Genomic DNA, 27,442 nt, shown 5'->3' on the forward strand with positions numbered 1-27,442 from the left:
AATTTGTTCCGTAGCTTTGTCACATCTTTGAATGCATTAATTACATTCCAAGCGTATTTATATGTGTTAATTTTTACGAGTGGTGTATCAAGGATTGCATTTTTGAAACCAGAAAACGAGTGATATTTACCATCTAATATTGTTTTTGTAGAAAACAATCGCTTTATTTTGATATGATTTTAATTAAATTTTATGTTATTGAAAGTGGTTCTATTTACTAACGACATTTAAGGCCTTTGAAGCTGATTGTACCTTTATATCTATTTGTATAAAGTTTACTATCTTGTCTATGAATTTCTTTTTTATACCAACGGAGTCTTATACAATTATTACAAACATATGTTTGTAATTTTCTAAGAATTTTTTTCTCGCAAATGATATTATATCTAGAAAAGTTAGGGTGGCAATTGCAGTTGCACTGTCATTTATTCTCGTCAGTTCGAGGCTCCGTTTGTTTGCACAGAAAATAACAATTATCAAAATATAAAACGTCATTTTGTTGTCTTGATATGCAATTTACATGGACATTTTACAAACAGGCGGGATTCGAGATAGATCGGTGACATAACTTTCACCACATCTAGAAGTTTTTTTTTCCATATAAATAAACCAACGCTTGATCACGACTCCACCTACGCTAAGTGAAGACGCGGCCGAAGGATAAAGCGCACTAGCTCAATAAGTGCCGATTCACCCTGCTCGAATAAGTATGGAATACAAGGATTTAATTAAAAGAATTATAAGATTTTTTCACTTATTTTATTTGAAAATGGCCACAGCTGTAAAAAATATATAAACAAAAATGTTGTATGTAGCAAATAACATCTTCATTCTTCTTAAATACTAAGCACGTTTTTTATATGAAAATTATAAACATCACTAATTTAAGTAATACCGCTGTCACATTTAGTGTTAAAAATTGTACTTTCAATTGTATGGATGTGGTTTTGATAATTATAATTTGTACTTAAATGAAGAAGAAATTGAAATATTCCATTCTTACTTTTGTAATTTTATAAAACAATTAATTTCCTACATTCAATTTTCTTTTTAAATTAATTACCCAAGTTTTAATTTCAGAATCAAACCAAGAGACTTAACAACAAACAGTTATATGTCATTTTTTTTTAATTTTCCTTCCATATTAATACGGTGACAGTCTCAAATTAATTCCTACTTTATTTAAATTTAAAATTTTCATATAAAAATCGCGTAAGATCCAATGCACACATTCAATTAACCTTCATACATGGATGACGTCATCATTTACAGCGTTTTGTACAACTTTCATCCAATCCCTTATTCAGTGTAATTATAGGTAAAATGTTTCCGAATTATTTAATAAAATTATTCATATTAACATTGTACAAAGTTCCTGCGCCGATTTTATCGTGAGCAAATAAATCAGTTTGCATATAAAAATGTTTTTTTTTTTGTTTTTACTTTCTGTCTATCCGCATTTGTTTTAGGTAATTCAAAACTGCTGGTGCAGTTTTTATAAAACTTTTATTGGAAGGAAGCTTGAAGGGGTCTAGCGACATATGTAGCGTTTAGTCAGAAAATTCGGTTGTCAATGCCATAACCGAAAACAGTAAATACCAATATGTTAAGTTTCTACCTAGAAACATGTTTTAAAACAGTATTCACTATTTCAAAACAGGTTTTAAATGACGATTTTATAAACAAGTATAAATTTCTCATTAAAACTACACTGGGCTATAATTCTTTAAAATTATACATTACTTGACTTCAATCTACATTATAATGAGACTTGTTTTATTCAAAGAGGATGTGAGACAGTTATGTTATACATGTTTTGCAACAGTGGAGACCTAATGTTGGATTGAATTCAATGTGTGCATTAGTATTATTATTAATTATTCCTTATTCAATGATCTTTACATTAACTCACAGCTTTGGTCTGTTTAGAGCGTACAAATTATAATATATATAAACATTTTTATTTCTCTCACATATTAAAATATCTCTGATTTTTAATATTTTAATTACAACTTCATATCGAGAATAAACGTAAACCGTAGAAAATAATCAAGAAAACCTTTTAAAATACTCGCATGTTGTAAAAAACAGTTCAAAATACGCTCTCGCCTTATTCAATGTCTTACCATCCCACAATCTTATTAATATCTTATAATCTATGGTAAATAAAATGTTTGTAAACTAGAAAAAAAAACTTTAAAAAAACCTCTAGCGTTCCGTCTACAATATGTGCGTACTACGATTTTAAAAACATTGTACTCAACATTTACACATCTTTAAAAAAACTAACTAGACAAAATGCAAGAGAATTCGGAAGAAATACATAATACAACGAGCACCAAAAAAAAACTAACATAAACATCAAAGTCTTTTTCTTACCTTAAGGATCGTTATCCTATTTTAATTTACCAGAATACAGACTTTGAGGCAACTTTTAGAATTTAAAGATAACAAAACGTCAAAACTTTGGCAAGACCAACTTTTTAAGTTAACGAAAAAAAAATTGTAACGAAACGGAAACTTCCCTTATTTGCTAATATTTACTCGTCAATATTACAATTGCCACGTAAATTCGATAAAATATCACTTCCTCAATTGTTTAGTAAATTGCATCGCAACACCGTCGTTAATTTACCTTCCCGCCATATTTTTTTCAATTTGACATCTGTCAAATGTCTATGGTACAAAGCAAAGGTTAACATGATTTTTTTCCTAGACTCAATTAAAAACCATGATTAAAAAAGCAATTTAAATTCTAACTTCACATTCAACATGTTACCTATGTAGAAAACATAAATCGTTTATAATATGCAACTTATTGATTTCCCTTAAATATTTACTGAGTGGTTTACACCATTCAACATAAATATAACCTGCCTAAAATCGACTTAAGAAGTCATGGGCTTAAATGTTTTAGTAAAATATAAAAACTAAACAATATAAAATTTTACGAAAACAACGTGCAATAAAAATTATAACTTTTTAAATGTCAATGTTCATTTTGACGACGTCGAGTATTGAACGAGTAGATTTTCGCATGACAAGAATAAAAAAAATAGATAATTTATACATAGAAATTCTACGTCAAAATAGGAAAAAAAACTGTAAATATAAAACAATACAAATATATCAAAATTACTAAATGGTAACTATGTTTTAAATGTACATATAATAAAAAGAAAAACAAATAAAATACTTAACAGTTTTCTCAATTATGTGCAGAAACAAAAAAATATGAAACAATCGAAACAATACTCTATAAAAAATCTAAAAATATAAAACTAATGGCAACATTATACAGCTTTTATAGTCTGTGCATCTTTTGGGATATTTTGAAATACATAATTTCATGTATAAAAGCTTACACGAAACCTATTAGATAAATTAATTTGGCACCGTCGCATGGGTATAGAAAAACATTTTTTTTTTAATTTCTATTTTTCGATTTACACAAAGTATTAACAAGACAAATCTGACATCAAATTGACTCAATTTCTATTTATTGCATTAAAATTAAAAGGCAACTAAATTGGATTTCATTCTATTTCGTTTTAGTATAAATATCTAATATAATATAAAAAAAATAAACTATCTACAATAAAAACATAGCTAAAAATAATTTTTGAACACAAAATGTTGCACAGACTATAAAATAAAATTTTAATGACACATTTGCTCATCTTAAAATCAAATGTATAAAATAAGAAGATCCAGCCATACATTACAATTTATTAAGTCACGTGTCTTCATATTTTCGAGCATAGACTAAAATAATATTTCCACTTTATCCACATACATTGACAACTGTCATCTGTCAAGTGTCGCCTGTCAAAATTGTTAATGTTATTTTTTTAAATCAACAAATACTGTAAATGTTTTCCCATCCTTTAGGTCGCAAATATAAGATGGACAGAAAAAAAGGATAAAATCATCGTGTTAAAAAAGATACTGAAGGGATTCATTAACAAGTATTTAGTCTATGGTATAGTAAAATTGTAATGTATGGCTTTCATAAATCAATTCTTAATTTGACAATTAAAATTATGACACAATATAATTAAGCTTAGCAAGAAATGGTATCTTTCGTTTAAATTTGTACAATTTTATAATACATACATTTCAAATACAATTTAAATTAAAACCACTTTCCGAAAGAGCATTCTCATTTTTCAGTACAAAAGAATATCAAATATAGAAATCTATAAGAGATTTTATATGTAATAATAATAAAATTTACCTTCGAGAGATTATCGTCGTATAGAAAATAAAACTTTTTTTTTACAGTATTAATTTTGAAACTTCGGAATGTCTCTTAACTCATTGAAGAATCCTCGTTAAATCCTGTAATAAAAAAACAAACATATACAAAATAACTCAATAAAATCTTATTACTGAAACATGTCATCCCTAACATATTCATTAAAAGAACAGAGACAACGATATGTGTACTAATGTATAGAAGTAATAGCTTACGCCCGCGACTCCGTCCGCATTTAAAAAAAAGGAAGCAACCTATGTGTTCTTCCAGACTATCCCCTACATCTATACAAAATTTTATTGAAATCCGTTCAACAGTTTACTCTACAAACTCTAACAAACATCCATCCATCCATCTAAACTTTCGCATTTATAATATATTAGTATGATAGAAAAAAATGTTTACAATACCTCATATCTATGGAGTACTTGAGGATTTGTGTATGGCAAAGTTTCGCTGTAGAAAAATGGTCTCTTCATAGTGTTTTGCCCTGAAACATACATAAATTAACATTTATATAACCACATTGGTTTTGCTCTGAATTTAAAGTATTTAGTTTGTAGTGTTTTTAAATTTGATCAAAATCATTGAATTGCTTACTCTCATTACCATTACAAATAGTTTATTAAAATTTTGCTTACGAAATGTTAAAAGACCTTGTCCGTACAAATAAAAAATAACCAATAGTCTTTGTCTTCTTTCTATGTTCTACATCGAAGACGAATCCTATACTTTCATATTTATAATATTAGTATAAAGTAAATTATTTTTTTTTCATATGAGAAGGGGGGGCAAACGAGCGGCGGGAACACAAAGGTGGTCAACGACGCCCATGGACATCCGCAACACCAGAGGAACTAAATAAGTATAATTTACTTACATAACTGCGTGTGTGCTGCTAACGCGTTCTGTTTCGCTATTAACAGCTCGGGGCCTGGTCTTGATGCCTGCTCGAAGTAACCTGAACCTACACAAAAAACATCAATAATTAACTATAGTCTGTTACAAACGGTTAATGTATCTAAAAATGAGACATTTTTAATAGCTTTTCAGTTTATTTGTTACTAACTTTTGCTCGCGTATTTGTCCACGCGAAACTAAATTGTAAAAAATATAGCCTATGCTACTCAGCGATAGCATAATGATAAAAGATTTTTTAAAATCGACCCAGTAGTTTTTGAATTATTTCAATACATATAAAAACACAAATCTTTCCTCTTTGAATAGACAAACATACAAATATTTTTTTTTATATAATATTAGTAGATTGCTCTCACCTGATGTATTATTAGCATTAGCTTGATAATACGGACTGCTTTGAGGCTGCATTACATTTTCACATGCTGAAAATGCAAAGGTAATAATGACAAAAATGCTCAAATGTAGAGGGAGATAGCAGTATTACTCACTATATTTCTATCTCCCTCACTCTTTTTGTAAGAACAGAGAAAACAATTTTCTTCCACAGGTTTTAGACACACTTTTCGGATCAGATTTGTGTATCATTGTTCGAATATATAAGCAACAAGTACGTTACTTCGAAAAATCTAAATAGAATTTCTATAATAGACATAGGAAAATACTAATTTTACCATTATTTCCTTCTGGCTGCTCCTGTTTAACTTGCTGTTGTAACTGTTCCAACAGTCTCTGCTGCTCTATTTGCCTTTGATTTTCATTATACAGGGTGTTTTGTTCTGTAAAAAATTACAATAGTAGATTTTAATCAAATAAAACTTGGTTAATTTAAAACTATATATTTACAAAGGCTGAAAGACCTCGTGTGCTTTCGAATTAATGAAAAAAAATTACCTATCGGATCCTTTGTACGCTCATATAAGTACTTGTCATCATCATTACCAAAGTCTATCTCTTGCTTTATATGGTTTTCGTTAAAGAAGTTCTGATTCTCTGTAATCCTATGCGGCTCCTGCAGCAGCTGCAGATTGTGCTGCTGATTCCTTAACACCTCTGCGCTGTTCGAATATCCGTTCGTATACGCAATATAATTATCGTTGCGGTTCGTATATTCCTGTTTGTCTTCATACGCGTACATTTCCGGCATCTTCTCGAACCCGTTTTCAATCACTTGCTTTTGGTACATCGCATCCACTTGGGTATTTTCGTAGCCATTTAAAGATTTACGTTCCAATGCGTATTTTTCCGCTTCTTTATTGTATTCTTCGTTAGTCTGTGGTATGAAGTCTTCATTTGTTTTTGTATAATCTTCTGGCAGGTCGAACTTTTTGATATCCTCTTCGTAGTTATCAGTTTCCCTTTGGAAAGTCAACTGGCTTGGATATGTGTCAAGTTGGTCTGACTCCAATGACTTTTCTGATGACTCGCTGTAACTATTGTTCGGCTGTGTGTCATCTTCTTCTGACAGAATGGGGTCCGTCTGCATGTACGCGTCTTGCTTCTTCGGTCTGACGGGTAGACAGGTTTTTTGTTCCGAATTGTCGACGGGTTGCTGCAGCGGTGAAATGTGATTGGCGATCGCGTTGAGAGCTTGGAAACGATACGCGAGCTGTAATTTAATTAAATAAAATTTACTGAGACTCTCACGACTTTGTCTGTGTGAAATTACAAAATATACTATTGTCTATGCTACTTTGCGATAACGTAGGTTTTTAATGGTGAACAAATTTTTGAAATCGGTCCAGATTTTGAGTTATTTCTATACATACAAAAACATAAATCCCTTCTTTTTATAATATTAGTAAAGACTGGTGATTTAAAGAGGAAACGCTTTATTTCCTGACTAGACGGCAATACAGTTGGTTAGTAAAAAGAGTTAAGAAATTATTTCTAGATTAAATTAATATAGTCGTTTAGAGACATTGTAATTTGTGAGTTTCTTTTGATACATTGCTAATGGATTGCGAGATTCCATAGTTTTATTATTATTATTTACAACATTGCAATCTTTATATCATTATCTAAGTCTTTTAATATACAGCAGAACCTCGATAAGTTAAAGTCCGATGGAAACACAAAACATTTTAAGTTATAGAGGTTTTAAGTTATCAAGGGTCTATGTTATTGAGGTTTTGGGCTCTGATGAGAAGGGAACATTATTTTTGAAGTTATAGAGCTTTTTAAGTTACCGAGGTTTGAGTTATCAAGGTTCTACTGTAAATATGATTCACATTAAATTCGGATATAATTATATAAATGCAGTGTTTGTTTTTATGTATTGGGATTTTACATTACATGATGTACTATCAGTTGGGAATTCCTAATTAAATATAATGTTAAATTAACCACACGAAATAATAATGTAATCATAAAATAAATTACGTAATGAATAAAACATCAAAATATTTATTTAAAATTACAGGTTTCCTACTATTTTTGTTTGTAGGCATTACAAGCTGATAATTTAGGATAGGTCTAAGGGGAGTAAGCAACGTTAATAATAATACTAATATACTAATATTATAAATGCGAAAATTAGATGGATGAATAGATGTTTGTTATAGTCCGTAGTCTAAACGGCTGAACGGGTTTCGATGAAATTTTGCGTAGATGTAGATGATAGTCTGGAAGAACATATATGCTCCTTTTTTTTTTAATTCCACACATGTTAGTATTGTAAGCTAATACAACAAAATGTACATAAATAAGTTAAATACTTACATTATCTGAACTTTCATTCAATAGATTTCTCTCTGGAGTATTGATTGGCATTGTTGACGGACTATTTAAGCACCATTTTTCTGGTTTAACACTAAAAAAAATACATTTGAATCAACATTGACAATCAAGTTTTTAAATATTATCATCTTGTCAAACCTCTCCATTCCTTAAAAAAAAATAAAGCATAAATTGTAATATTTTTATTCAGATGATTAAATACCGATTTAGTGTAAAACAAATGAATATAAAAATCTTAATGTAATCTGTGTAAAATACATAAAAATAATTTAATTCAGAACCTCCTCCATTTTGAAGTTTGAAGATTAAAAAATGTTAATATGTGAACTGAATTCTTCGTTATTTTTTTAAGTGAACTGTTCAAACATATCAACGTGAATTTGGCTACAATTTGTTGTTAATTAAAAAAAAATGGTTAAACAATTAGTTGAATTTCGAAAATGGACGACCACTAGTCGATTTCGAATTACCTGATAGAGTCTTTCCTACTCTCCTTGTATTTAACAGTGCGACTTTTGCGAATGACCATTACTGAGCCGTCCGGGTTCAACTTGGGAAGATTCTGTGTTGGCATCGCGTCTTTGCTTAATGTCTTCCATTGTCCTGGAATAATGCAACAAATAATAATTAATGAAATATCCTTATGACCATGTGATATAGGAAACTATGGAATTAATGAGATAATTTAAGAAAAACCCTACAAAGAAAGGATATGTTTTTGAAACATGACATATCTGTTTCTAAGAGAAAGGTGTTTACAAAAGTTTACTAAAATTATTAAAAATTCTCACAAGAAATTATCATAAACTGGACCATATGCATATTAATTTCTATAATTGGTTCATTAAAGTAATTGCTATTAAATAATTTTTATTGTATCAACTCTAAACACAATGTAAAGTCCCACATATGAGATAATTTGCACTCTAGATTTTCTATATCTGTATATGACTTCATTTGTGTTACGATATAAAATGGAATGCATCAGGAAGTTTGTGATAACACTAGAAATAAATTATTTAATTTTGACTTAATCTGGTATGAATATACTATGGATGGTTTATTTTTCGTATCTGCCTAACATATCTGCAATAAACATCATTTATCAATAATTATCTTAAATAGATCAGTACTTTAGTATTTCTGATTTTTTTGTTAAAAAATTAATCATAGACACCTGGTATCTATAGATATGTGCGACACATTTTTGATTGTAAAAGATGCTAGTAATGGTGATCCTCTATATAACGATTTTTACGTTTTAAAAAGTATGATTCAATTATAAAGAGTTCTACGAAATGAAGATCCCATTTTCATGTTACATATTTCTACATAATTTTAGTCCAGAGGCCCAATTTTAGTCCCTATTCCTTCTCACCCGTTTTATTATAAAAAAGATTTGACGGTGGAGGAGACGCATTGGAAAGGAGAATTTCCTCTTCACGTGCTCGTCTCCTCCTACGTCGATTAAGGATAGGCAACGCATCCGCTATTTCGAATGTCTATGGAAAGCGGTCACTTCGTCATTTTGCCGTATTCACGGCGGCTACATCATTAGGTGGCAAACGAGTAAGCGGTCAGCTTGCTCATTTCCCACATAGTAATATAAAAAAAAAATATTTGTACCGTGCCTAACACATACATAACCATAGGATATGTAAATATTTTTTCTTTCTTCCTTTTAATAAGGTACAAGGTAAACTGTGAGCTATTTTTTCTCTACAAATACGAGTGTAGCGTGACGACGAGGATGCTAATTACAGAGTTGATTATGTCAGAATATGAATTACTTAAAAAGTTTTCCTTATATGCACTTACAGATTGATAGAATCAATAACATGAGATAAAAAAATGAAATAAAAACGGGCGAATGTGATTGCTAACGAAACATTACATCTTACAATTTTTATATTTATGGAACACAAGCTATCGCCTGCTATGCCTTTCGGTCGAAATTAAAAACAAAACCTTATTAGTAGCTTATAATTTCTATATCCACACCAAATTTCAACAGGATACGTTAAGCTGTTCTGGAGATATATGTTAATAATGATCCAACTATCTGAACTTTTGCATTAGTAAAAAGATAAGATATTTTGATAAACACATATTAAATGCGGTTTCCAATTTAATTTTGTGTTTAAGATACAGACTGCTCAGCATAGCATCTAAAAGTAAGTACTTGCTAAGAGTCTCCAAATGCAGCTTATCAAAATATTGATTGCTGATATTAATCTAAGGTGAGACCAGTGCAGTTTGGCGCTGGTTGACAACCATAATATGCAAATTCAGTCATGCCTCACGCGGAAACTCACTTAAAAAATACGCAAAATGGAAAACCAGGCTTCATCATTGCAGATAAAAATAAATGCATGACTAACATCTACCCAGAGTTGCATACATGGATAACAGAAGAAAATAAAATATTTTTGAGTCCCTAAATCTGAGCGATTCTTCACAATATAAATATAAATACACATAGAGTAACTTAATCATTATTTATAAATTCTACAAAAAATAATTACTTATTAGAAAAATTTTATATCTTAATCTGAATCAAAGCAAAGTCAAAATTCACTTATGAAAAAGAGGTTTTAGAGTAATTGGAAAATTTATAGGACATATAACATATTTCTAAATATGAGCAGGGTCTTGGAAACATATAATTGTATATTTAAATTATCGTTTACAGGTTTAATTATTTTCCATTCAGTGAATATTTATCACAAATAGATACTGAGATTAAAGCATTAAATACTTTGCAAATCATCATTCCATTTCTAATTTATAAATTAAGTCTGTGGCTGATCTTTTTTTTTAAATTGTCATTATTATTGACCTTCACAACAGATAAGTGTTTTTCATAGAAAAATAATCTGTGCCACAAGCATGCACAGCATAAAATGCTGGTATTAAAAGATAAAGCAATTTTGGTCACAATGGTGGTAAAAACCTGTATTGACAAGCTCATAGGCATTTTGTCACTTTAATAAATGATTCTGGTATTTTAAAATGTGAAAAGATGAAAAGATGTGTGAAATTAATAGATTAGGAATACACTTAAATACTACACTGTTAAAGGTATATTAATCATGTTGTGAACCAACTATGCTCGGAAAGCAATATTTAAAAACAAACATCAAGTTAATATCTAAACACAAATGTAGGCAGATAATGAAAACCACACTAGAGGATTAATTCAATAACATAATAGTTAAAATATATTATAAATATATAAAGAACAATACAGTGAAGACTGCCTATTACATTTGATAGCAGTGAAATTTAATTTAATCTGTCATCAAAACATAATGAGTAAACAGACAGTAACTCTCTTTAACCCACCTTAACTGCAAGTTAAGGCTAAGCAAACACAATGTTTGTAAACAATACAGCAACACCAAGCAGGTCATGTCTTATAAGATTCTAATAAGAATATATCATAGCAATATTGCTGAATATAGAAAAACCTATTTTAATCTATAACAAATTCACATCCGGGGTGTGATCCGGCAATTTAATTTGCCAAAGAAAATATTCGATGTCTGGAGGTGACTAATTTGAAATTCTTTCGGTAACAGTACAATATAGTAACCAGCCTTGGAAAAACCCAAATACCTTTATTCTTACCCATTGTAGTGACGTTATAGTCGGCCTGAGTAAAGTGGAGGCTGCACACTTTGGAGTATTTTGTAAATGGTTTGCCGCGTTTCAGAATAATGTTCCACTTCTCAGCCATGGTTTCGTCGCGTGGAAATCGATGGAATTTAACATTTTTGGTCTTGCCGGCAAGTGATGTACACTGTGGTACAGTACAATAATAACCCATTGCAAATTCACTGCAACCTTTGTTGTTAAAAGTCAAGTTTTTGTAGGGATGCCGATTCCCGCTTGTATACGAACTTCATAACATTAGTAAGGCATCAAATTATATAAATTTAGAGAATAGTTTAAAGGGTTATTTGTTGAGATCGTTATCACTTTTATTAAAATCGGAATCATCACACTGCAGCCTTGAAATATTTGACATGTATTCACCTTTTTTACCTTCCCCACTTTTTTGTAAAATGGCTACTTTTGACCATAAATAAACCATAGACATTAGGCAAAAAAACAGATTAAATATGTGTGCCTGGTTTTCATTGTCAAAATCAGCGTTGGCACATAACTGGCATAATGTAAACAATAACGCCAGTGAGTTCATACAATCCTTGCCAGGACCAGCGAGGACCACGCTACTATCTAACTGTACTCGCCAAATATAAAACAGGCATTATGCTGAAACTATTTGCTGAAGTCATTTTTGCTTTTATGCTATTTTCTATGGCATACAGAACCTTTACATATTTACTGAAATTAGAAATAACCGATAGCGGTTCCTCTCATTGGACTAAACATATAATTATCTATGTTTCATTATAGGAGTTACGATTCCTGTCCCTTTTATAAAATTTTCTCCATCACAGCACATTGTATTTCAATACAAGTTTTTATTAAGGTAAAAATAGTAGGGCCAAAGAGATGTAAATTAATTGAAGTTTAACAATATTTAATATTTTTGTACAACTATACTTGGTTTAAAAGTTGATTGTGGCAATATTTTATCTTTATCTATTATTTATAATTAAATAATTTATTTTATCTGTTCACGTTCAAACACTCTGTCACTTTGTCAATAGTTTGACAGTTTGGCAGCTGGCCAAAATACAATTTTGGCATCTGTCTTTGATCTGTCTTTCAGGCATCTGTTGAAACTTTAGCGATAGTTTGTTTTGTTGTTTCCCTTAATTTTCTGTTTGTTTATGATAATAAATAAATATTGATTTTAATCGAATAATGGTTAAAAAATTACATTGATAATCTAAAATTCAAAATGCCTTATTACTGCACTGTTCCTCGTTGCACATCTATGGCCGGAAAAGTGAAAGATGTATCTTTTCATCAATTTCCAAAGGACAAAGAACTCGCAAAACTTTGGAATGAAATTTTGAAAAGAGGAAAACCTTATACAAAATATTCTAAAGTATGTAGTCTACATTTCAAACCAGATGATTACACAATAACAGGCCTCGGCAAAAACAAAGGTAAAAATAAAAACTGTTATTGATACTATTAAAACGTTATTACTTTTAAGAAGTAACCTATAAGAAAAACATAAAAAAGTGTGAAACTACATCGAGATTATTAAGTGTTACCTTAGTTGCTTAAATATTAAAATTTACCTTGTCTTAAATTATAGGTCAATGGAGAACTTTACGAAAAGATGCAGTCCCATCACAGAATCTGCCATCTGATTCACCTGTACATAGCATTAAGAATAGAAATAGAGGATTGAATCTCCCAACTGGTATTATGGATACTCAGGTTAATATGTATAATAAAATAATTATTTATAGTTCTATAATGTTTTCTATTTTCTATAAACATTGGGACTTAATAATTTCATCTTGGACCAAACAAAATTTGCAATTTTTTAATGAGTAACTCAATCTTGACTGATAAATGTATTATTTTTTTATAATTTATTTTTTAGCTGCAGCAAGTAGCTCAAGCCATTTATATGCAGACAATGCTGGCTGTAAATGCTACTAAAGTTGGGGAAATGAGCATGACTTCGATGTGCAATGGTTAGTATAATATAATTTCAGCTTTCTAGAAGTTAATCTGGCGTACCTTTTTAATTTGACTATTAAATATGCAGATAATCTGTGTACTTAATTATTATTGTTTTATAAAAATAACACAATAGTGTTAGATGCCATCAACATGTTATGGTTGAATGGGGGGCCTCATTCAGTGCAATACGACAACCACAAAGAAGATAGTGTGAAGTAGAAGTAATGTCATGTTTTGTCTTAAGGTCTAATTTAAGATTCCTTTTCCTTCCCACCTGATTGGAAGGGTTTGATGGAATGGCATAAGAAAGGGAAATATTCCTTATCTATGTGTCCCCTCCTCCATTGATTAATGGTAGACAATGCTACTGTCTATGAGGTACAGGTTACTTCACTTTTATAGCATACTAGCTTTCGCCTTTGCGACTCCGTTCGCATGAAATAAAAAAAAAACAAAAGTGAGTAGCCTATGTGTTCTTCCAGACTATCCTTTACATCCATACTAAAGTTCATCGAAATCTGTTCAGCTGTTTGGGCTCCAAACTCTAACAAGCATACATCCATCCATATAAACTTTCGCATTTATAATATTAGTATGATTCATATGGCCGCTTGATCTATGTCATCAGATAAATTAAAAAAAATTGATTCTAAAACATAAATCTGAAAAAGCTCTTCCTATTTGCTGCAGTATTTCTTAATACTCAATATTTTCACTTCTCTATAGTGGTATTTGTTAGTGACAATTTTTTTTATCAATACTTTCAGAACAAGGATCACCCAATAGAGAGAGTTCATCATCTATGTCAAGTAATAGTTCAGGTCAATTTAATGAAACTATGTCACAGATTGAACATTTATTGTATAAGAATAAGATAAACAATGAACTTCCAGAAGATTTGGTTACTAAAAACTATATTAATGAGAGTTCAAACACGTCATATGGATCTAATAAATCGGAAATACAAGATTTCAGTATAAAACAGACATATAAATGTATAGAGTGTTCAAAATGTTTCAAAGACCCTGATGTGTTCTTTTTACATAAACGCACACATGTACCAAAGAATCAAAATAATACAAATATTTTAAGAAAAACTTTAACAGAGAATGTAAATAGTGAAAAAGAAAATCATGATAATAATATAAGGAATAATTTCTCTGGCGAAAATTCTACTGAAGATACTCTAAAAGCAAATCCTATATTAGCAAATTTATTAAATTCGATGCCACAGACGTTACAAAGAGATGAAATACAACAAGAATTAGATAGCAAAAGTGTTACCAGTATAGAGAAACAAATGATGGCAGCAATGACGTTGAACATGAAGAACTATTTTAGGAATCTATCCTCAATGATGACACAAGTCGCGATATTATCAAATAAGAATATTAATGAAGAAATTGATAATTTAGTTTATGGAATGGACAATGATTCTAGGGAATGTAATGGTAATTTAAATTTAATGAAAGAGACAAATGAACAACAGGGTATGCAGCTAGATGATGACAATGATAGACTGAATAGTGAATTAGACTGATTAAAACTTTAGTGTTAATAAAGACTGAATTATCTTGGTAATAGTAAGATTTTGTGATCATGTTAAAATGGTAATCATCTATTCTATTTCTTGTTTATGGCTCTCACTCAGCGGATTGGGCCAGTGTCAAGTGTTTATGGTAATCATCACAAATAATAACTGTCATGTTATAAAAAAAGTTTGTTTATTACATCAAGATAAAGTATATGAATATTTGTGTTGTAATAAATATGAATAATAAAACTTAACAAGAGTTGGTTTAAAAACATTATCGGCCTTACAAATAAACGCGGTATAAAGTTAAACTTAAGAATAAACTTAGTATAAGCAAATGTTAGTACAAATTTTGCTAATTTTCAGTTTATTCCTAACATTAACTTTATAATGTGATTATTTGTAAGTCTGTATATCTTTGGTTCATATACATGTCCACCGAGGGTCTTGAAGCCTATTTATGTTAGGGGTAAGTACGCCTTAGTCTAGCTGGCCCACTGCGGGTTGATTGACTACATGCATATCTTACGTATAACTTTCTTGATAACATATAATTCGTATTTACCACATTCATGATTATGAACTGAGGTATACTCAAAAAAGGTTGTCTAGTGTAGTAAGAGAAGCACTGGTTTGTTTTTATTGGTTGGTTTTGTTAGAAATTATGTAAAATCTACATGGACATGGAAAATGTCAAAAACAGGACTAGTGAGCTATCATAGTGCCCACAGGGTTAGAAATCTTGTTTCTTTTTAACCATATTTTTTAAGCTGTTGAAATTGCCCATTAAAGTAAAAATATTTGTTTCTATTATTATTTTAGTATTAAGGGTTCGGATATTTGACGTCAACTACCCGCCTTTCCTTTCTGACTGATTTAGATTAGATTGATTATAGACTGTTTTTGTTACAATTGAAAATGTGGATAAAACACACTAATCAGAATAGTTAATAAGTTCAAAGAATCTATGTGAATGTAAATTAGGTTTGGACAAGTTTTTCCTTAAAACATGGTAAAGCAAGTAAAGAATTTGGCAACTTTGTAAACAATGTGCTCTTTTTTGTACTTTTAACTGGAAAGATTGAAATTGTGTTCAATAATATTATATTTTAGCTGTCAACACTGCCTTGTAAATACTTTTTTGTTAGGAAACCCACCTATTTAGCACCTTAATATAATTTTCAAGATTGATGTAATGTGTGTAATTTCCTTAGTAGACTGATGAAAAAGGCTAATTTTATATATCAACTATGTGCCCACTGAGGGTTATTTTTTTTAAATTCAGAGACCAAGTGCCTTATATTGTACTGTTTTATAAAAATCAGGTTTTTAAGTCAAATATTAATTAATAATAAGGTGAAATATATTTTCACTGTACGTGTTCTTATATGACTTCTTTATTAAAATAAAATCATGATTTTATTAATTTAATAGTGATGGTTATTTATTCATTAATTTCATATTCGTAAAACTTGATCGTAAAAAAATGTAAACCATAGACTAATAGACTCATAATATTTTAGAATATAAGACAGGTAGTACATAAGTAAAAGACAAAATATTATGTCACATACCTTTTGGTATAGAGTGTTAAAAATTAAAATTATGTTTATTAAACTTGTAAAATGTTTTGTAAAACTGAACAGTTTTTCAGTTAATCTTCCCAAGTGTTGGCGCCACCATTGCTAGCAAGCACTATAGCTATTTTTTATTATTAATTACATTGGCCACTTTATTATAAGTGTGTGTTTAAAGACTGCATGTAAATTATGTGAATTAGATTTATTACAATATTAACTTTGACATAAAGTTATGTTGTATATAGCTTGACCAGGAACATAAAACCCCTAGCTATATTGCAGAAAAATGGTAATTTGAAGTAGTGGAATAATGCTGCCGATTGAAGCGCCCCCTGGTCAGGCTTTTTAAATTCTTATTTAGACCATAGTTGTCAATTTTTAAATCAATCATTTTTTTCTGATATTATTTTAAAATGTATCCCAAAATATCTGATCTCTTGTGAATAAATATTTTGTATTCAAAAGTTGTTATTATTTGTTAACCTACATTTCAAATATGATAAAGCTTGCGAAAACCAGATCTGTTTTCTAATGAGACAATACGATCGGTGGAATATCCCCTCATGGAATTCTGTGTCATCTTATAATAAAAGTAAGTGTAATATGGCTTACGAAATTTGAGAGCAAAATTTTAGCTAACTATAGCTAAATTGTAACAGAAGTGCACCATATTTTGAACTTGAGAATTTTTGTAACAGGCAATATGCTTACGGCGCCAAATTGGACCAATTTTTTTTAATTATACTTTATTACTATATAAACATACCTGTAAAGATTTTTTTAATGTAATGTGGTTTAGTAGCGAATTTTAGTAGTAAAAGTGTCTTAAAATTCCCACGCAATGTTCTAAAACGCAACGCTATTGGTTGAAGCAAGTGACTTATCTATTATGACGTCGCTTTGTTGTCAATACACAGTTCATTTACGTTAGTTTATATAGAAGTTCATTCTTGAGATATTTTAATGTAAACATGATATCAAAACTAGGTTTAAAGTATAAAATTAAAAATTAACTAAAAGTATCACTAATTACAACTTATTCATGAATAATGAAAATTAATCGATTTTTAACTTTTGATAACTATGAAATACTTGTTTTTTACATCGAAGACGATTGACGTCATGTGTACCACGCCAACTCCGGTCGCGTTTTAGAAAATGATCGTAGTTTTATTTTTTAGCAAAATGGCTTAATTTAATTGATTCAATATTTTTTTCTGGTTATCTTATAACAAGTAGAATGATCTGAAAAAATAAAAAAATACACGCATAATCCCTATTAGTCGTGCTAAAATAGCAACCCTAAAAGATCAGAGATAATGTGATCACTGAAATCACCTCTATAGAAATCAATAATTATGGTACTACACTTTGACTTTGAAAAAAAGGACCTGTTAAGATCGCGTATTTTTACCCAAATAGAACAAACAAAATAGAACAATTTCTCCCATAGCACTTGTTTTGTACATGTAAATTCTTTATCAGAGCGTTAATAAAGACGTTAAAGTATTTTGTATGTAACTATTTTTCAATTATTTAGACGACAGTAACATAATTTAGAAACAGTAAAATGATTTTTTTTGTCCAAATTCAACCAAACCTTAAAATTTTACTTGTCAGCATGTTTGTGCATTAGAGATTTATATTAATGTCTTTACCTCACCCCCGTAAAAGTGCAATTTTTTTATTATTGAAACGACGGCATTTTGCCTAGACCTTTTCCTAAATTACTCAAAGTAAAATATCGTTGGATTGGTACCACTGACATCTGTCATTCGTCTATGGTTTAGATATATTTATATTTTTCAGTTTGGCAGTTTGGTATCGTTTTGGTGATGCGGGACTTCACCTCAAAAATATTGTAAAAAGTGAATTATGCTATTAAATTAAAGATTTTAATGTTTTATAGTGGTTTCCTAACGTCATGTTAATTATTAAAAGGTGTATAATGTTTATATTGATAACTAATTAGCATGTAGTTCTTCTGGTTTGGACTGAAATAGTTTAAACGTTTTATTTAACTAGGCTAAGGTTAGTTGTGTGATTAATACAAGTGGACATTTCCAAACATGAATATCGATAGAAAGACGCCTTTAATCTTAAAAAAGAATACCATGTCCGTGTTAAACAGAAACTATACATTTAAGGACACGCCATTATTTCAAAGTATGCAGAGGGTGAACACTATTAAAGAAGATGTTATTTATACGTCAACGCCGGGAGATTTTTTAAAGGGGGAATACCCTGATTTGACGATTGTTAATAAGTTGAACGTACTTAGCAACAACAGTCGCACAACTGCGGAGTATAGGAGTGGGGACTCTGATATCATTGAACTAACATCTGACGAATTGACAAAAGTGATTGGCCAAAAGAATTACAACACACTTTTTGCAGCTTTATGTTCAGTTATCAACCAGGAGTATCGGGTACAGGCAATTCTTGCTTTATTATCAGTTTCAAAGAGAAGGATAGATATTTCCTGTCAAACTGATTTTAAAAGTCCAGAGAATAAGGTAAAGCTAACTAACTTTTCATGCCAAACAGATGAAACTTGCTTTGATCTTATACAAAGACTGAAACAAAAGAGGAAAATAAGACGACCACATCTAACACCTTATGTAGTCCAAGAACCAGAAGAGAACAAGGTAAAGAAACTAGTTATAACCCCGAAACATTTTAAAGACACCAGTAGGATAATTGACATAGAAGGAAAAATCAAGCACAAAAAGATTTATAATAACTCAGATGAAAATTATGATAAAGATAATAAACATTTAAATGAAAAAAACACAAATTGTGCTTTAAAATTTCCTCATAATAGTTCATGTGTTGAGAAAGCTTCAAATAATGTGTGTAAAGACATCAGTGACGAGTCTAAAACGGTGTGTGGCAATGCAACAAGTTTCCCAGAATTAAGACAATTTGTAGATGAGGACAGTAATATATCAGATATAAGTTGTGGTAATATATCTATTAACAGTTTGGGCGGCTTAACAAACTTAATAGATAATCCTATTGATATATTGGTTAATATTGATAAACATACTCAAGAATCTGCAAGGCACGGTACTACACTTAATATGCTTGATGGTACCCAAGTGTTAATTCCCGGCAAAACTGAAGATCACTTCCATATCGCAACACCCGACACATTGAAAACTTTAAGTCCAAGTGAACGTTCGAAAGTAATGTGGTATCAAGCATATATTGACTGGAAATTATGTTTAGAGAGTGATGAAGATGGCAATTTGTAAGTATTTTTATTAAAAACTAGCTTTTGCCCGCGATTCCGTCCGCATTCATTAAAAAAACTGAGTAGCCTATGTGTTCTTCTAGACATCTATACCAAATTTCATTAAATTCTGTTCAGCCCTTTAGGCTACAGACTAACATCCATCCATCAACTCATCTAAACTTTTGCATTTATAATATTAGTATGATTCATAAATTCTCTCATTGTTTCTATGTAGACTATCATAAGCCATAGTTAAATTAACTTAATAAATAAAAAAAATACTTACTTGATTGAAGAACAAAGTTTTAACATGGTGTCCTTTTTTAGACCAATTCATCGTGCGGTGTTAAGCAATGATATTGACATGCTGCGGCGACAATGTGTTGTGCTGAAGAGTAGACAAGAATCTGTGGACATACCTGCAAACGAAAATGTTGTGAGTACAATTTTTTGATAAATGTGTATCAAGGTTAACACACATTAGTAAACTTCTCATCCACCAAACACCACCTGAGTGTAGTATTGCTAAAATAAATATATCATTACTAACTTTCGCTCTATAATTAAAAAAAAACAAATCAAGTAGCCTATGTGTCCTTCCAGATAATGCTCTACAAATATACCAAATATCATTGATATCCTTTCAGCCATTTTAGAGGAAAAACTTTAACAAACCCATCCATCTAAACATTTTCATTTATGTTAGTAAGAAGTAAGATTCTTGTCAATCGGCGACGTTGACTAAACGGGTCGGAGATCGTAACGCAGGGCCAGGCCTTGTGAACTATTTTTGTATATTTTTGTATGTAGCTATTGTAATTTTAAATAGTATAAAATGTTCATTATGTAGTTAGCAAATTAGTTATTTAAGTTAGTTATAGTCGGAAGGGTTTAAAGTAAGTTTTTCTCGAGTTTGTTAAACAAAAAGAAACCCAGTAGGTTATGCGTTTATTCAGATCGATGCAATATTTTCCCTTTAGTATTAAGACAATAGGTTTAGGAAGCTTAAAATGTTTGTGGTTTAAGTACAGTTTATATCAAAGCATTTACTTTATCTTTGTAATGAGATAGAGGTTGATAAACGTTTGTAAACGTTTTCGTGGAATTTTCCATTTATTTCCAAAGAGAATACGTAGGATGTGATTAACGTTTTTTTTTTTAACAAGCGTTTGTATTGCGTATGTATTTTGCTTACCATGACTTCGATTTATTTTAATACCGTTGGTTTTTGTCCAGTTTCATTTCAGACAATATCTAAATTGTTGAATAAATCTAATTAAAAAAGTAACATTGTTAAGAGAAATTAAAAACTCGACAGACTAAAACAATAATCAACCTGCTCTTGTTCCGCAAACCCGAAGAGTTGGTAGCCCTATTTATGATTCGTCCAATGAACCCGTGTTTATCGATTGACTCCGAGTTACTCCCGAATCGATTCCCGGTCGTTTGTAAGCGTGTTAATAGTAGGTCAGTAGATATGGGATTCGCGATCTAATTCTCTTAAATAAGTTTTTACTAACGAAACATCTTATATTACCTCTATCTCATTTTCATTAAAAAAAAAATAGAAATGTTGTTAGCGACGTTCGTCAACGTGGAATTAAAAAAGTCTTTTTTGAAATTATTTTGCAGTAATTTTTAATTAGGTCACTATGTATGTAAATGCAAATCATTTCCCTATATATGATATCAGAGATGAGTGTCGTGAATTAGTTAAAATATAGTTTTTATATAGTGATTCTGTATATTTTTCTATAATGTAGATCACGGGGCGTGTCTCTATTTGAAATAAATCTACGTAAAATGTATAACACTATGTTATCTCTTTATGCAGTCAATGTTGATAAATCTTGTTTTGTGATTGGTTTTTAACTGATGTCGCTTGCAATTTGATATGTAGCGGCATCAATTATGCAAGCAACAACCAATGGAAACGTATTTCGGGGAAGTCCCGCGCTGCGATTTAACTGTACAGAAATTTGAAGTATTGATAAATCTGTGTGTTTATGTGGTTTAAAGGAATTAACAAGTAATTGTTGGTTTGCCCCAAATATTTTTCTATTTTAATAATACGTTTTTGCACAAAATAATTTCGTATAATGGATGAACAATAGGTACGAGGTTTCTAATAAGTAAAAATAATTACGAGTAATTAGAGTTGTCTTTATTTTTAACTAGTAGTTATTTGCGACTTCACCCGCGTGAAATTAAAAAAAAAAACGGTAAATATATAACCTATGTTACTCAATGATAACACAGCCTTTTAATGGTGCAAGTATTTCTGAAATCGGTCCAGTAGTTTTTGAGTTATTACAATACGTACAAAAATACAAATCGTTTATATAATATTTTATCTATATAATATTAATAAAGATTAATTTAGACTGAAATATAAGGCTACAGATAGATGGACGGATAAAATGAAAGGTGACATTTTCAAGATGGGAATGACGATATGAAATGGTGTGAAATAGGACCTGGAGGATATATCTGATTTTTTCATTTAAAAGTGTCAAACGATCAAATAGCCACTTGTATTCGCAAAAACAGAGAAGTGCCCATAGTCCATATACGCTTGCAGATGCGATGCCTACTTCTAATCGTCAGCAGACGGCCAGAGAGGGGATGTTATATTTTCCGATGAATTATAAATGTTAGGGCTATTTGCAGACGGCTCTCCAGATGGCCATAATACAAGACTACGCGTCGTGCACCGCCGTACTCCTGCAGTATGGTGCCAACCCGCTGATTACTGACGACGACCAGCGCACCGCCGTCCATCTCGCCGCCGAGATGAGTCCAGACCACATGAAAGCGATCATAAACTGCTGTCAGAATAATGCACGGTAAGTCCGACAGTTTAATTTTTATTTGCGAACGTTTTAGATATTTTTTTCCAGTTACCTTAAGGGCTGTACCGGCAAATCTTCCAGATAGACTAAATCTAATGTTGAAGATGTTTTCGTCCATATTAAAGTGATGATTTTTTTTAGCAACACAGTTTTATTAGCAACCAGCTATTGCCCGTTCACTTCGTCCACGCAATATTAAGATAAGAATTAGCCTAAAATATACCCGTCTATGTCAGCTACCCTTTAGTGAAAGTCCAGTGGGAACAAACGCGGCTTGCGGATAGACAGACAGACAAAAAATTTTAAATGCGATTTTCGTTATCAGCAACGCAAATATATCATCTTCCCGAAATCTGGAATTTTTCCTTTGATATATATATAGACACTTCTAATGTTTTTCTATGTATAGATTCAATGCAATATATCATTTTTGTATTAATTTGATGTCATAAAAATGTGTAAAACCAGGCCGTATTGATACTGAGGCTTGGTACTTCCCCTTATTGATTGACACATTATTTCAAGAACGCATGCACCATTTGTAAATAAAATTGCAGTGTTTTATCGCAAATTACAAGGAAAAGAACTATTTCCCCGGAAACTTAATTTGATTGTGTTAAAAATAAATTGTTTTCCAGGCACATCCTCGAGGAAAATGACTTGTGGAGACCAGATTTTGAGACAATGAAGCCCGAATTGGTCGTGAAATATCTCCTTTCTAAAATCTCCTTAATGTATGATAGTCATGGTAACTATGATCTAAATAATCTTCCATTAAATATCTCGTCAAAATGTCTAATAGATACGATTTTACAAATCTAATAGACGTTCCAATTTTTTATCGTTTTTAACTAAACTAAAAGCTTATTAGTAGTTATAAATCTTAACAATTCATCATCCACTTGCCCTTATCCCTTATGGAGGGTCGGCACAGTATGTGCTGCTCTTCCATACATCTCTATCAGCCGTCATATCTGAATCCACTCCTTTCTTAAGCATATCTTCCTTCACAAAATCCATCCATACTTTCTTCGGTCTTCCTCTTCCTTTGTAGCCATCCACATTCAATCTCAACACTTTCTGGTTTATGTCCCCATCATTTCGTCGCATAATATGTCCATACCACGCTAACCTTTTGCTTCTCAATTTCTCCACCACTGGCGCTACTTTCAAACTTCCTCTAATGTACACATTCTTAACTTTATCCAATCTTGTCACACCACACATCCATCTTAACATACACATCTCAGCCACATGCAATCTCCTTTCATCCGCAACTTTGGTGGCCCAGCATTCAAAGTATAATAATAATAAAAAAATAAATCTTAACAATTGTAATTTTAAAATGCATTTATTTTCAGGTTATACGCCCTTAATGCTTGCCAGTAAACAAGGAAACTATGCCAACGTACAAATGTTGCTGGAATCAGATACAAGCACTGTCAACTTGCCCATGCCCAACTGCGGCAACACCGCGCTGTACGAGGCCGTCGCCACCGCCTGCATTGACGCTGAAAGTAAGCAATTCTATCTATACTTACACAACAGAACTTCGATAAGTTAAAGTCCAAGGGAAACACAAAATATTTTAAGTTATAGAGGTTTTAAGTTATCAAGGGTCTATGTTGTAGAAAGCTCTGATAGAAAGGAAACATATTATTTTTGAAAGTTAGAGAGGTTTTTAAGTTACCGAGGTTTGAGTTATTGAGGTTCTACTGTATTATAAGTGGAAATATTTGTATTTTTTGTATTTATTGAAATAACCCAAATATTACTGTGCGGATTTAATTTTTTTTTTCAATATTAAAAGGTTACGTCATCGCCGAGTGTTAATAATTTATAATTTGTCGTGGACGAAGTCGCGAGCAATAGCAAGTCTTTAATATTTATTGTTGTTTCATTTCTTAAAAAGTGTATGAAGATGTTTTTTAAATTCATTAACAATTTTTGGCGTTATATTAGACTGTACTTAATCCAATGCAGCACTTCTATACAAATATTGAGTGAAATGTTTGTAGACTAGCACGAATATTTGTGTCAATCGCCTTCATATCCCCAATATCAACTATGTCAACATTAGTACGAGACTTTCCGTGTACTTCACACCAGATATCAATGCTACTCAAATTCTACAAATTTTGTCGACTGCGATATAACGACAATAGTCATAAATATTCGTGCTATGAAATAATTCGGTTCATGTTTTACTTTCTTATATCGAATTATACTTCATCATCACCAGCTCACTAAACGTACCCACCGAGGGGCTCAGCCTACCCTAATAAGGAGTGACTAGGCCATAGTCAACCACGCTGGCCCATAGCGGGTTGGTTGACTTTACACATATCTTTGAATATCTTCGCCGATATGTGTACGTTGCATCACGATGTTTTCCTTCACCGTAAGAACGTCGGGTAAATTATGTACATATGAAAATTCGAAAAATCGAAAATCACATTGGTACGTCGGGATTCGAACCCAAGACCTGTAGATTACAAGTCAAGTGTTCAAACCACTGAGCCACCGACGCTCCCTATATTATTTAATTATACTTAAATTAATTAGAATTATATTTATTAAAGACTAAATTAACTACATCAATTATTTCAGAAAGAGGCAACAAATCCAAAATAGCTGACAATTATTTGAAGACAATAGAAACTTTAATAAAACTCGGAGCTGATCCAGCTATAGAGAACTCTTCAGGCAACTCTGTTAATCATCTCCTCAATGAAATAAGTAACAGAGAGTTGTCAATGTTAGTTGCTAATACAATAGTTTCTTTGAAATATTCATCTTACGATAGCGATCTGAAGAAAGATTTCAAATCCTTCATGTTGGTGCGAGAACAAGATGGAGATGTCACTATCAAGAAATTGGACAGGGAAAAAATACAAGTCATACCAAAAAACAACGTTCAAATAGATTCTAAAGTAAAAGAAAAAGTGACCCCTCCACTACAAATATCAATAGATAAAAATGATTTTGACAAAACATCGCCAAATATTAAAAGACATGTGATTATCCCATACGATGGTACTCTTAAACGTAAAGCAGATCAAGAAGGTGCTATCGCCGTTTTACCTGAAATTAAAAAAATTAAATCGATTAAAAACATAATAATTGTCCCAGCATCGAGTGCGAGCGGATACATGACAAATATAAAAAATATAACAGCAATAAGTAAAATACAATCAAACCCAATACAAACGAGGAAAATATTAAAAGTTTCTAAAATCGATTTTAACAATTTAAACGTATCAAGTGCAAATGTCATAGGAAGTAATGTTATATCAATAAGTAATACATCGGTTGTAAAATCTCAAAATAAAAATGAAACAAATCATACCGCTTTGCCAATAAAGAAGCAAAAAAGAGATATACAAAATTAATAGAAAACCCGCGTTTCCACTAACGCAACACTATAGAATATACGACCCGAAATATAAAACCCATTTGCGGAAAAAATTAAAACTAATTTCATCATTTACTTTAATATGATCTAATAAAAGTAGCGTTTGAAGGAATTTCTATTTACAAGCTAAATATAGTTCTTTTCAAATATTTTGGCGCCTCAAGGTCACCGGGCATCACAATGCCCTCTCTCCGCAACACTGAACATAGAGTCCAGCGCAGCGACTCGCGCGGATTATTCCCAACCGTCCCCACGTGGAGGCAGATGTGAATAAAAAGTTTCACCTATCCCACTTTTTGCGACGATGGGACGGTTGGAACTTTTTTATTTAACAATGGTTCCACCTGTCACCTTATTGGGTGATAGTGGGTATAAAAGGTGGGACGGATGAAACTTTTAATTCTCACGTGGGGACAGAGTAGGGTGACGGTTGGGAATAATCCACTCGCGCGAATTTAAGAACCTCCAAGATATATGACAATTATACCGCTCTGACGAAGAGAAAAACATTAATTATATTTTAGTAAGAATAGTGTTATTTGTGTATATTTTGCGAAGAGTCGGTAGTGGAAACTCACCCTTACTGTAACAATATTGCTTCTGCACTTTTATTTGCAAAAACTGCATGTTCTTATGATCTGAATTTCTTTATGGCTATATACATTTTTAAAAATGAATTCATTGCTTATTTTACATATTTTTACTTGCAATAATATAATATATAATAGTATTTTTTTTTATTACATTTGCAATATAGCTTAAAATTTATACCTACGTAGAAGTGTAGTTAATGATATGGTATATAGAATGGTTAAATTAAATATTTTAAATTAACCAAGATTTAGGTAAAAAATACAAGTAATTAAAAATGTATGGACGATGTATAGAAAAACAAAAAACTATAAAATCGTCAAAGCGAAATTCTTAGAGTATTTTACTAAACAATGGACTTTTTAAATCTTCAAGCGACTCAAAGTGGCAGAATGTTTAAAATATTGTTAAAACGTATTACGTCGAGTTGTCGAACGAAAATTGTTTTTTTTTTTCGTTTAGGCATTTAGTTTTATTAAGATCACGTTACAGTTACGGTATAAAACTGTTTGAATGTTTTATAGTTAAAATAAAAACGCAAGACGTTTTTGTTATTACTCTCTAGGGAGTGAAATGAAATTATTGCCTCATGATTTATGAGAGCCATTTTATCTCCACTAAAATTCCTTTCAACATGATCGTTGTCAAACTATATATGTTATTTCTTAGGGATTTTGACGTTTATAATTTTTATGTTATTT

General features: G+C 31.0%; 3 protein-coding genes across 5 annotated transcripts; 2 read left to right on the forward strand and 1 right to left on the reverse strand.

Annotated features, from left to right (window-relative positions):
• Nucleotides 1-756: 756 nt before the first annotated feature.
• On the reverse strand, nucleotides 757-11,985 carry LOC106107326 (kinesin-related protein 6-like). Of its 2 annotated transcripts, none has more exons than XM_013288141.1 (9): nucleotides 11,534-11,985; nucleotides 8,386-8,518; nucleotides 7,898-7,988; nucleotides 6,071-6,785; nucleotides 5,851-5,955; nucleotides 5,536-5,601; nucleotides 5,139-5,225; nucleotides 4,669-4,748; nucleotides 757-4,341 (listed from the first exon to the last, which is right to left on the reverse strand). In XM_013288141.1, exons 1-9 carry the CDS (start codon nucleotides 11,742-11,744, stop codon nucleotides 4,318-4,320), a joined length of 1,512 nt encoding a protein of 503 aa, XP_013143595.1. In that variant the 5' UTR covers nucleotides 11,745-11,985; the 3' UTR covers nucleotides 757-4,317. The 2 variants fall into 2 exon arrangements, with proteins under 2 accessions (XP_013143595.1, XP_013143596.1); XM_013288142.1 differs by having other exon boundaries at nucleotides 11,546-11,984.
• A 666-nt stretch (nucleotides 11,986-12,651) lies between these two features.
• LOC106106954 lies at nucleotides 12,652-15,150 on the forward strand. The gene is made up of 4 exons (XM_013287611.1): nucleotides 12,652-12,999; nucleotides 13,155-13,279; nucleotides 13,449-13,542; nucleotides 14,299-15,150. Exons 1-4 carry the CDS (start codon nucleotides 12,789-12,791, stop codon nucleotides 15,069-15,071), a joined length of 1,203 nt encoding a protein of 400 aa, XP_013143065.1. The 5' UTR covers nucleotides 12,652-12,788; the 3' UTR covers nucleotides 15,072-15,150.
• Nucleotides 15,151-18,463: 3,313 nt separating this feature from the next.
• Nucleotides 18,464-26,870, forward strand: LOC106107367. 2 transcript variants are annotated; one of them, XM_013288202.1, is made up of 6 exons: nucleotides 18,464-19,898; nucleotides 20,211-20,319; nucleotides 22,554-22,729; nucleotides 23,374-23,483; nucleotides 24,097-24,252; nucleotides 25,346-26,870. In XM_013288202.1, exons 1-6 carry the CDS (start codon nucleotides 18,715-18,717, stop codon nucleotides 26,125-26,127), a joined length of 2,517 nt encoding a protein of 838 aa, XP_013143656.1. In that variant the 5' UTR covers nucleotides 18,464-18,714; the 3' UTR covers nucleotides 26,128-26,870. The 2 variants fall into 2 exon arrangements, with proteins under 2 accessions (XP_013143656.1, XP_013143657.1); XM_013288203.1 differs by having other exon boundaries at nucleotides 20,211-20,316.
• The last annotated feature ends 572 nt before the right edge of the window (nucleotides 26,871-27,442 follow it).

The sequence above is a fragment of the Papilio polytes genome, unplaced genomic scaffold, assembly GCF_000836215.1.
Source record: "Papilio polytes unplaced genomic scaffold, Ppol_1.0 DF822067.1, whole genome shotgun sequence".
NCBI classification, from domain to species: Eukaryota; Metazoa; Arthropoda; class Insecta; order Lepidoptera; family Papilionidae; genus Papilio; species Papilio polytes.

Coding starts and splice junctions, on each gene's coding strand:
- LOC106107367 (XM_013288202.1), top strand. CDS start 18,715: ATGAATATCGATAGAAAGACGCCTTTAATCTTAAAAAAGAATACCATG. Junction 19,899..20,210: donor AGTGATGAAGATGGCAATTT/GTAAGTATTTTT, acceptor GTCCTTTTTTAG/ACCAATTCATCGTGCGGTGT. Junction 24,253..25,345: donor CGCCTGCATTGACGCTGAAA/GTAAGCAATTCT, acceptor CAATTATTTCAG/AAAGAGGCAACAAATCCAAA.
- LOC106107326 (XM_013288141.1), bottom strand. CDS start 11,744: ATGGGTTATTATTGTACTGTACCACAGTGTACATCACTTGCCGGCAAG. Junction 6,786..7,897: donor TGAATGAAAGTTCAGATAAT/GTAAGTATTTAA, acceptor ATTAAATTACAG/CTCGCGTATCGTTTCCAAGC. Junction 5,602..5,850: donor GCAGCCAGAAGGAAATAATG/GTAAAATTAGTA, acceptor TTGCATTTTCAG/CATGTGAAAATGTAATGCAG.
- LOC106106954 (XM_013287611.1), top strand. CDS start 12,789: ATGCCTTATTACTGCACTGTTCCTCGTTGCACATCTATGGCCGGAAAA. Junction 13,000..13,154: donor AGGCCTCGGCAAAAACAAAG/GTAAAAATAAAA, acceptor CTTAAATTATAG/GTCAATGGAGAACTTTACGA. Junction 13,280..13,448: donor CTGGTATTATGGATACTCAG/GTTAATATGTAT, acceptor TTTATTTTTTAG/CTGCAGCAAGTAGCTCAAGC.